Genomic DNA, 11,345 nt, shown 5'->3' on the forward strand with positions numbered 1-11,345 from the left:
GAAAAAAACGCTGAAGAAAATTCCCCTGAGAAGAATCCCGCAGGGGATCAGGTCTAATGAAGTTATGGTAAACTCAGGAGTTACTGTCTCCTAGATGAGCTGCCGGAGCTGTGCGTGTGTATTTTACCTGTCCAGCGTGAAGCAAAATGGGTTTGCTTGGTGAACGATACGGTGTTCAGAGAGGCAAGATCGTTTCCTTGCTTATGCTCGATGTTTCCTCCTTTCGACTCCAGCGAATCATAGCCATTGTTCCAGAGAGGAGAGTAAAATGAGTTTGACATGATGAATATTCATGCACTCGCTCCCTCCAGCCTCTTTCCTCTTTCGCCATGGGAAGAGCTGGAGAGGATAGACATTTCTTGGCTCGCGGAGTAATGGATAAAGGTCTTGTCAGCAACTGACTTTTTGCTAATCCTTTTTATTATAGGGAGGATGTTGTAGCTGGACTCCACTCTCTGAACTAAAGACTTTTTAGTATGCTTTGACTTTAAGGTAGGGATTTCAGATCTGTGCTACAAGAAGCACAGCTGACCGCTATCAGTCATCCCAGTAGGAACTCATATGAATTTTGAGGCGCGTTCCCAAGCCTGAGGAGTTTTGAAAGAGACTGCAAAGATTTGATATCTGCATCCTGCAGCATCCCAAAGAGCTCTAGAGCTACTCGCACAAAGCGGCTGCCCTCTCAGTGCTCTGATGAACATCACAGATTTCCCCTAACTCGCCCCTTCTGTAAAGCTTGCAGGAAATTGCAGTCCGATAAGTTAGGCAAGTAGCAAGTCCTGTCCATTGTTCCTTATTGTTTGAGGATTGTTTACATCCCCTTTTTGGTTGTCCCATCTCCCTGACTCTTCTCTGACCTTGCCTACTTGTTTCGTCCATTGTGTGTGGCTTTTGTTGTTGTTTAGGTAGTGAGCTCTTGGGGACAATTGTTAGCAAATGATGGGATTATACAGCCCCTAGCACACTGGGACCTAGTCTCTGTACTATTTTTTTTGGCTTTGTTGGTATATTCTACCTAAGTAATAACAATACTACCCTTTAAGTACAGTACTAAGCGCGCTCTCCCGCTGTGGACTTGGGAGCAAGTAATACAGCTTTCCAGATCCGGTATGATCTGGAATTGCTTGGGATCTTTTGTCACGCTTCCATAAAAAAATATTTCTTAAAACGCAGAGACCAAATAGTAGGATGCTTCTGAAGACATAAACCCCATCCTGAATACTGGTCCTTGTGCACGTTTTCTTCCCAGAAGGACTTGGATCTTGATCCTGAAAAGGAGTTCCGAATCAGATTAAATTTGCAAATGAATTTAGGATTTCATGCTTCTGTTGGCGTGAGTGGACCCTGTTTGGTGGGCAGGGCGTGCTGGCGCACTATCGCCTTGCTCAGGAAATCCGCAGCATAATTGTAGTTATTTTCAGAGGAGCACAAAGCATCTAATAGTCTTTTCTACTTGTGCAGAGATACTGCTGATGTTCACCTCCAAATCCAGCATTCTCACTGACAAGTGCATCTGAGGCCAAGTGAATCGAAGAATGATGCTCTCCACGCTGGGGAACATGTGCAAGAGGCATTGGGAAAACCAAGGAAATATTTACACTGGGAGGGGACTGTTTACAGTGCAGTTCAAACAGTTGACGTTATTTAGAGCAGCCAGTGCTATGTAATATTTTGCTTTTGCTCTTCTCATGAGGGTCAGGCATAAGGAAAGGATCAAATAGGGCTAGCAGGGCCGTCCTTGGACGGTACAGAGTCTCTAACAGCTGCAGTCAGGATAGGTGGTGAGAAGAATAAGCAACTGTGATTCAGTCTTGTGGTTGAAGTCAAGGTCAGGGTGGACTCTGGGGTAGTTGTAGTGTGGGGACACCAATGTTCGTTGGAGATTTTGGCCCCACTAGCTGATGTTTGGATGGTCTCTGAAGCCCATGTGTGCTGCAGCGTGACGGGTTGTCAGTAATGCGAAAGTATAATTTAAAAATTTGGAAGTCTCTTTTGTATTGGGAGAAGGGAATACAACTGAGGTACTGATGTCATGATGTTCTGTGTGGCTATTGAGCTGGGAATTTGCGTTCAACCTGCTTCATGTTACAGTATCTTCCCCAGCATGCTTTGTAGGTATACCACATACTGTTTTAATTTAAAACCAGCCTGTCTCTCTTGTTCTGTTTTTAGCATGGCTGACAAGAACAGCACCCTGAAATGCACGTTCTCTGCTCCTGGCCACAGCACCACTCTACTGCAGGGACTGGCCTCGCTCCGAGCTCAGGCTCAGCTGCTTGATGTCATCCTCACTATAAATAATGAAGTGTTTCAGGTTCATAAAGTTGTCTTGGCTGCCTGCAGTGACTATTTCAGGTGAGAATCCGATAGGGAAGCAGGCATTTTTACCTTTCCCATTGGTTTTCTGTTTCCCCAACCTCCCCCACCCCAACCTCCCCACCACACCCCAAAATCACAACCACGCACAACACTTTGGAGGTATGGTTTGCCCCACGGATGTTGGTGGGATTACCTGCAGGCATGTAGAGGCTCAGAGGAAGTCCCTCTGCATACAGATGAGGTTTGTTTGACTACAGCCGCTGGGCCAAGACGCAAGTTCAAGCCCAGGTCTTGAACCCACCTCAGCAGCATTGGTAGGTGCTCTGCCTGCGGAAGGAAACAGGCTTTTGCCCTGGAGCTACTTGAGCCGATTTTGAAGCGGCAGCGAGGGCTCTGAAATGAGTCATCCCATTGAATGATGGTGCCCATTGTAAATACACTCATGTTATCTTTAAATACCACTGATCTGTCTACAGTGCTTACTCTTCGCAGGTTGAAGAGTATGAAGCATTTTGTGTGTGCCTTTCCCAGATGCCCGGGAGATAGGGGGGAATTGTCCCGTCTTGTGTGGGTAGAAAACTGAAGCATGGAGATGAGTTTTCTCAGCCAAATTAATGCAGAGTGAGCCAACTGCAGAGCAGGAAATTCAGTCTTCAGCAAAAAACTGTATTCATCCATCTTGCCTCTGTCAAACTCTTTTGTAATGGTTCTCTGTCTTGGACTGACTTCTCTTTTGAGTTAGGGATCTTTTCTGGCAGCACTAGTGGCAGCATCAAGCGAGGGGCATGCTGGAGGCAACGGGTCTAGGGAAGGTTCAAAACAACAGGGAACTTCACCTGGGTGTTGTTCTAGACAGCGGGTCATAGCAAGTAAGGGTGGAGAAGGGCTGTTCAACAGGGTTTGCAATCCCTTGACGTGTAGGCTCCTTCCTGACCTGAGCAGACTAGTTTGCTGAGCAGGTAACCAAGAGCAAGGGACTTCAGTGTCCTTTGGCGTATCTCTTGTATCCCTTTGCCTGTTTCTTCAGCTGCTCTGATGATGTCTGTCTTATGTACACGCATATTTTCTAGGCTGTTCCCTTCTCTCTCCCTTTGGTAACATAAACCTTCTAAGCTTATCACTCTCCTTAACAGGCATGCAATTAATGATGGAGCTGATCTCCCACCAAATGCTAATAGCGCTATTTGTATTCATAAATGCTGTATGCAGTGCCACTGCTAGTGTGTTTTCACTGTCGAAATACAATTGCTGAGTAGGTTTCTTGTTTTAACTTCTGTGGTGCTAAGGAAGGTTGTCCTGGGGAACAATGGCAGAATAATCTAGCTTTTGAAAATAACTCTGTTTTTATGCAGAAGTGGGGAGGGAAAAGAGTGAAATTGAGGCATTTATATAATCAGCATTTTAGAACCATAACACTTTTTAAAGCAATTGCATTCTATTTGATGATTTGTCTTCATCATGGCAACGATAATGCTTTTCTTTCCTTATGCACGTTCAGCTCTATGTAGCTAATGCACGAGTACACATATGTCTGCATATCCTCTGGGGCAAGGGATCAGGGCAGCATGCTGTTCTGTGACATGGGATATGCAAGGGGATTTTAGCAGAATGCTCTCATCTGCTATATGGACAAATAATTGCGAACAGTATTCCTGGTCACTCGGTTACAGAAAGCTGATTTCATATGCAGATATTTCCTTATTTAGGTCATTTAGGATTTCTTGGGTTTATGCTGGACGGCAGCAGGTTTTCTAGCCTGGTTTGGACAGGAAACTTGGAACTCCTGTCTTTTGACATTGTTCCCAAGATATTCCTTTATTCCTGTGTTGATGTAGAAGAGGAGGGTCTGTTCAGCATTTACTCTGACTAACTTGCACCTTAGAGTCACTGCAGCTTCCTAAGGCAGCTCTAATGACACCGCGCCTTCACAATGAATTTACATTTCCGATGGAAAAGAGTAGGTTATCGATGGTGGAAAAAACAGCCCCAAATGTGCAGGCAGCTGGCAGCAGTTTAAAAGGTCTTTTGTATGACAGCCCGTAGCCTGGCTGTGATGTGTGTGCAATGGCAGTGAATGGTGAAACTCCATGTCCCAGTTCTTCCAGCAACCTGTTTTGACTTTGACTTCCCCAGAACTGCTCTGCTACTGCTTGTTGAATACTACAGAGCGCAAACCTTTGCCCCCGAGCTACCCATATATAACAAAAACTGCTGAAATTTAATGTAATCGTATAAAAAAACAAATGTGCAGTTATGTCCCCATCACGCCCACAGGCCCCGTAGCTGGGAAATGCAGCACCGCTCTAGAAGACTGGTTTACGAGATGTCTGTGCGCAGTCCTTGGCGTGGTATGTGCTTCCTGTGGAATTTAGAAGCCTCCCAAGGAGGTGATTGAGGGCCTAATCTCTGCACGGCCTGGTCAACTGATGTGCTTGCAGCTGTGCTGTAACAAAATCTGTTGGTTTTTTTTTTTTAATTGCCTGTTAGCCCCCTGCCGTCGTACTGCAACATGACAGACGTTTTCTGAAGTGGCTGCAACTCCTATTTTTCTTAAGACATTGGGAATGAACCTTGGAGGGGAGGTTCTGTCGTGATTACCAAAGCTGTTCATATGATGTGTTGCATCTGCAATATTTAAGCCATTTCGTAGCTAGCCTATGACACAATGGGCTAACAGAAATCTTTGCCTAAAGGCAGTGCTGCAGGCAAGCTCAGAGGATCGCAGACGTCCTAAACACAGGTGTCTTCCGAAGTGTATTCTTTCTTCGTGCTCACAAATCCTGCATTTCTTTGTGCTCACAAACTCTTTAGGGTATGGTTACCAATCTCTGCTGGTGCGGATCCCGTTGTATCCTTTGGTTGTTGAATATCATGGATTTGTGGGTGTCCAGTGTACTACACTCCCTGCTCTGGTAGCTCTGCCTACTTCTTGAAGCTGTGTCCTGTGGTCCGCTCTTACTTAGGCTGCCAGTAGGATTGAAAAACTTAACTTTCTGATAGCTGAATATTACTTCTTGGTGCACTGTTTATGCAAGCTTGATGTAAGTAATCGCATACTCTAATTTATCCTGGCTTTTAGAGATTTAGCCTTGATTTATTCTCCCCCTTCCCCATCCTCCCTAAGAGAATCAGTATGTTTAAAAAAAAATAAAATAAAATTCTGAAGCGATGCATCATTTTACGCGTATTTAAAGGGGGGAAAATTTTTGTTTGTGTTCTTGACCTCCAGGGCAATGTTCACAGGCGGGATGAGAGAAGCCAGCCAAGATGTGATCGAACTGAAAGGTGTATCTGCAAAAGGACTGAAACACATAATAGACTTTGCGTACAGTGCTGAAGTGACTCTTGATCTTGACTGTATTCAGGATGTGCTGGGAGCTGCTGTCTTCCTCCAGATGGTGCCTGTTGTGGAGCTCTGCGAAGAATTTCTGAAGTCTGCCATGAGCGTAGAAACGTGTCTCAATATCGGGCAGATGGCCACCACCTTTAGCCTCGCATCCTTGAAGGAATCAGTAGATGCATTCACTTTTAGGCATTTCCTCCAGATCTCCGAGGAAGAGGATTTCCCCCCCCTGCCGCTGGAGCGCCTTGTTTTCTTCTTGCAGAGCAATAAGCTGAAAAGCTGCAGTGAAATCGACCTCTTCCGTGCTGCTGTCCGCTGGCTGCAGTATGACCCAACCCGCCGTGCCAATGCCAGCCAGGTCCTCTGCCACATCCGCTTCCCGCTGATGAAGTCCTCGGAGCTGGTGGACAGCGTCCAGACCTTGGACATCATGGTGGAAGATGTCTTGTGCCGGCAGTATTTGCTGGAAGCGTTCAATTACCAGATCCTGCCCTTTCGTCAGCACGAGATGCAGTCCCCTCGGACCACCATCCGCTCGGATGTCCTGTCCCTCATCACCTTCGGCGGCACTCCCTACACCGATAACGACCGCACTGTGAGCTGCAAAGTCTACTACCTGCCGGATGCCAGCGTGCGCCAGTTCAAGGAGCTGACGGAAATGGAGGTGGGCAGCAGCCACTCCTGCGTGGCCGTGCTCGACAACTTTGTCTACATCGTAGGAGGGCAGCACCTGCAGTACCGGAGTGGCGAGGGAGCCGTGGATATCTGCTACCGTTACGATCCGCACCTGAACCAGTGGCTGCGCATCCAGGCCATGCAGGAGAGCAGGATCCAGTTCCAGCTCAACGTCCTCCACGGCATGGTGTATGCCACCGGTGGGAGGAACCGGTCGGGGAGCTTGGCCTCCGTAGAGAAGTATTGCCCCAAAAATAACGAGTGGACTTACGTGTGCTCCCTGAAACGCAGGACGTGGGGGCATGCTGGAGCCACGGTAGGAGACAAATTGTACATATCAGGTGGGTATGGCATTTCAGTGGAAGACAAAAAAGCCCTGCACTGTTACGACCCCGCCGTGGATCAGTGGGAGTTTAAAACCCCAATGAACGAACCCAGAGTTCTGCACGCCATGGTCAGTGCAAATAACAGGATTTACGCTCTGGGAGGCCGCATGGACCATGTTGACCGTTGTTTTGATGTTTTGGCTGTGGAATATTACGTGCCTGAAACAGACCAATGGACAACGGTGAGCCCTATGCGTGCAGGTCAGTCGGAAGCTGGCTGTTGTTTACTAGAAAAAAAGATTTATATCGTAGGAGGGTACAACTGGCATCTGAACAATGTTACAAGCATTGTGCAGGTGTACAACACAGAAACTGATGAATGGGAAAGGGACCTACATTTTCCAGAATCTTTTGCTGGGATAGCATGCGCTCCTGTTATACTACCGCAGGTAACGACCCAGAGATAACTACGTGCGGCTGCGTCGGCCCGTGAAATCACCTCGTGTTGCATGTTATCAGGATGCTGTGTTGTTTCTTTGTTGTTTGCAAATGGTATTGTGCATTTTGTGGGTGAGGGAAGGAGAAAAATAGCTTGCGTTCCCTCCTCCATAAAGTCCCTCCTCCTCTTATGTAGTGTTCTGGCAAGCGTGTTTCATCAGAAGCACTTGTCAGCTAGTTAGACTTAACAGATGTTACAGCTGGAAAAAGCTTTTCTCTTTTTTTTTCTGGTTTTTTTTTGATGGGCAGGATGCATTTTGCCAACTTTTCATATTTTTAACAATGTTACGCATTGCAAACACTGACAGCTCAGGAGTAACTAAGTACTGTGGTATGTTTAAAAGAGTTCAGGTGTGATTTTTATTAATGGCTCCAAAAATCATTGTATGTCGCTTTGTTTTTTAGCAAACAAAAAAACCAAAACCTGTATAACATACTGACCTCCAGAAGCAATAAAGGGACAGTGGGAGCTAGAAGAGCTCAGGTGCTTGGATTATGAGCATATTCTTGCTTTTCAAAGGTGACTGGGGTTTTTTTCCCCTCCTAAAAGGGGAATACTTATCCCTGCACACCTCTGGTCTCCGTTGGTTCTTCATTGCTTGGATTATACTGCAATTCCAGATCCCTTCCTCACCCCCTCCAGATAGCAGCATGATACTCTAGTCCAGAAATTCTCCCTTAATTGGGGCATCCAGAGTTTGCAACACTAAAGCCATGTTGATAGCTTGATTACATATAAATGGGCATGATTATTATTATTTTTTTTAACAACTGCCAAAAATTTGTTTGGCTTTACTGGCAATAAGAGCTCTGCAGCTGTTCGTCTGGGCTGACCCACTAAAGCAGAGAGCGCCCAGAGTTTCTGGTTTAGGACCCCGCTGCCTTTGCCTTTCCGATCGCTCCACCAGTACGCGTTCATCCAAACCCTTTTCATACAGTAAAGGAGGTGAGTGCTACTTCTTCATAAGCTTGAAGGTTTTCTCCCTTGACTTGTAAATAAGATACTTGGCATCATCATATGATGGAAGTCTAAGTGGAATGGGGCTTTTTTTGGTGGTTGTTGCCAGTGGGTATTTTAAATTAAGAGATTCATTTTAAGATGACTCCGTCATTTTTGTGAAATGTGTTTACTGCACAGAATACCATTACTTCCTGAACTTTCCTTTACTCCAAGCTGTTTTTTCTAATTAATTTGACTGATTAATGAATTGAAAGTTTCCCCTTTTATCAGGTATTCTGTTTCAAGGGCTTTGTTTTGTATCTGTCTACGTTTGATTTTGATGTATGCAATCGTCTTTTTAGAGAAACTGTTGCATTCTGCTGTTAAATAAATACTGTGCTGTAACCTTTAGAGACAATATATAACGTCGGTTTTGCTAATGAATCATCGATCAGGTCTGTGTAAAGCATGAGCTCCATACCTCAGATTCACTTAAAGATGTTTTTCTCTAATAATGAAATCAAAGCACCTTTGGATATGATACGGTGAGGGCACACGCTCCTCAGTTAAGCTCTGCATTCTAAATTTTAGATAAAATGATGCGTAGTTGCATCTGTTCCTATCTATTTTGCTGGCTTGCCAGTAATAAATTAATGAAAAGTACTTGTTGTTGTATAGTATGCTGAAGTCAGTGGGCAAGCTCCGCTTTCTAGCTCTTAGGCAGTTAATTTACTCCATTCTCTGTTCATTTGGTCTGGCATAGAAGCTAGAAACACTGCAGAACAGTCTTGGCAGATAACAAGCAAATTCTGAAAGGATGAAATGTAACTTGATACAAGCTTCAAAGTTACAAAATAATGGATTTTCTTTTTTTAATGCTTCCATATGTGTATGAAAAGGGTACTTTCTTAGGTTAGTAACAAATGGAAGGTAACTTCCAATGCGTGTGTCATTCCTTCATCATCGCCTTCCTAAAATACTTAGTATTCTTCCCTATTTTATTTAAATTTTCCTACCAAAAGCATTTCTATGGCAGCAATTGATGGTTTGGGTGTTCTCTAATAACTGAGTTTTTCTGAACGTGCAGCCTTAGTGCTCATAAGCCACACCACGTCAGATGACTGGAGAGCCCATGCGATGACCATAGTTGGCATCTCTTCATAAGGAAACCATGCTTTATTTTTCGCTTCAAGCTTCTAAGGTACGTGCGTGTGTCGGGGGGGTAAAGCATGTTTGGTCTCACTTTTAAGGTCAACCTTGCAAAAATAAACTTAACCTCTGCAGTCATCCATACTGGAACGGTGGCTTTGCAGATAGGAGGACACACAAAGCCATTCTGTAACTGTATTTAATAAACAGACCAACGGTTGCCTGCCATGCAGCAAACCTGCCTGGTACCCGTGTTCCCATTCCCTGGCGCTGCGGAGCGGGTGCTGGGAAAGGTTTCCAGATTCTTTCACTGAGACTTGCGATAAAGCGCTGCTGTGCACCACCTCTCTTTGTTACTGGAATGTTCTTTTTATAGCAATATAACTAATTATTTTTCATAACGTTAGCTAGAAATATTCTAGCTGTTCTAAACTTAGCAGAGACTGGCTAAAATATTTGTGGAAGTGCATATCATCCGTATTGATAATAAAGTTTGTTTTACCCCTGTGAAGTATGTCGTTGTGGCTCTGGGCTGTTTTGTGCATAACCTGTCCGTTATCCTGAAAATAAACGGGTTTGATTCTTTTGCTGTATTGCAACAACTTGACAGCTAGATGAGGGTCTTCACATAAATATTTAAGTGATCGTGCTCCGTGGACGGGTTGGAGAAAACGCTTTACAGGATGCCCCGCATGAAAAGCAAGTGGACTGGGCTCCTCTTTTCTTCAGGAATGAGCAAAGCCAGATAAATGTTTGATTGCACTCGGAGTCACTTATTAGTCTCAGAGCAGCAATAAACATTATAGGGGTAAACCTGATTTGGTACATTTTAAAATACCCTTGAACAGATGGGGAACAGTAAAAGCACAGCATCATTAGTTCTAGGTATTTGCAGAGTATGCATGTCCCGTTAGGGACTCCTGTCATGGCCAGGATAATAGCTTCTGTCTTCTCTGATGTTTATGGGCCTAAAAAGTACTTAAAACTATGAAGAAAGAAAGCACTAGAACTCTTGGCAGGGTGCAGAATAGCTAGAGATTGGGAATGTCTGCATCCTATTAATGGTGTCGTTGACCCTCTTCCAGAGGGTCTGTCGGCTCAGCAATCCGACTGTCACTTCTCCCTATCCTAGAACCTTGCTAATTCACGCAGACGTGTCCTAGCTTTCGTACCGAGGTCTCGGAAGTTTAATAGCAGTGGAAAATTTCATTTCTTTGATTTACAATGAATGAAGGCGCTCCCACTAGCTCTCAGTACCCTGGTGCTGATTTAAAGTGATGCTGTGCAACAGAACTGCTGGGGACCTCTTGTAAGCCGCATCAAACCTAGGCAGACGTTTCCACTTCCACGTCTGTGATAAGGTCTTTAGTTGCTGAAACTCTGCAAACTTTAGGGACATTTATCATGCTAGGATTATTGAAGCCAGACTACTGTCAGAATAAATAAAACATGTTTCCCAGTGCAACTCTAATTATGATTTTTAGCCAGTTGTGTAATGTGCAGAACTTTATTTACAATAAATCTTCCAGTTGCTTGCATAAATGAATGAGATTTCATCACTTGTGACTTAAGGACCAGGAAACATTAATGTGGCTGAATAAATTGACAGTCTAGCCTGGGTGTGTTGGCATGTCAGGCGAGCGAGGCAGCAGAGCCGGCTAGCGTTGCCTTCCTGAGAGGGCTCAGCTATCTTGAATTTCACCTGGGAGCATATATATATCATATAGACATCTCTCCCTTCAAGTTATTTTTTACAGAGACAGCTTAGATTCTACTCTGCATTTTAATGGTGAGTAGGCACAGTATCATCCCACAGACTCCAGAACTTTTGTTTCTCGTTCCAAACTAATAACTGAGTTTCAGTAACGCAAGTTTGGCACTTTTCAGTTTAATATTTCAACTTTAGGGAGTCTCACAGAAGTTTTGAAATTATTTGGGGGGCGGGTACGATTTCAGTTGCTCCAACATTGAATGTTCCATAAAACGAACACGAAATGTGCTTTCTGCTTGGAAACAGCTGCTGGTTTAGCTGTGCAACCTGAAATTAGCCTCAGATTGTAAGACAAAGGGTAAAGACTTAGCAGAGAGCGATGGT

General features: G+C 44.6%; 1 protein-coding gene across 1 annotated transcript; it reads left to right on the forward strand.

Annotated features, from left to right (window-relative positions):
- The first annotated feature begins 2,173 nt into the window (after window positions 1-2,173).
- Window positions 2,174-9,014, forward strand: KLHL26 (kelch-like family member 26). Its single transcript, XM_009331564.1, has 2 exons — window positions 2,174-2,355; window positions 5,549-9,014. Exons 1-2 carry the CDS (start codon window positions 2,174-2,176, stop codon window positions 7,128-7,130), a joined length of 1,764 nt encoding a protein of 587 aa, XP_009329839.1. The 3' UTR covers window positions 7,131-9,014.
- Window positions 9,015-11,345: the final 2,331 nt, after the last annotated feature.

Source organism: Pygoscelis adeliae, unplaced genomic scaffold (genome assembly GCF_000699105.1).
Source record: "Pygoscelis adeliae isolate BGI_AS28 unplaced genomic scaffold, ASM69910v1 Scaffold419, whole genome shotgun sequence".
NCBI lineage: Eukaryota > Metazoa > Chordata > Aves > Sphenisciformes > Spheniscidae > Pygoscelis > Pygoscelis adeliae.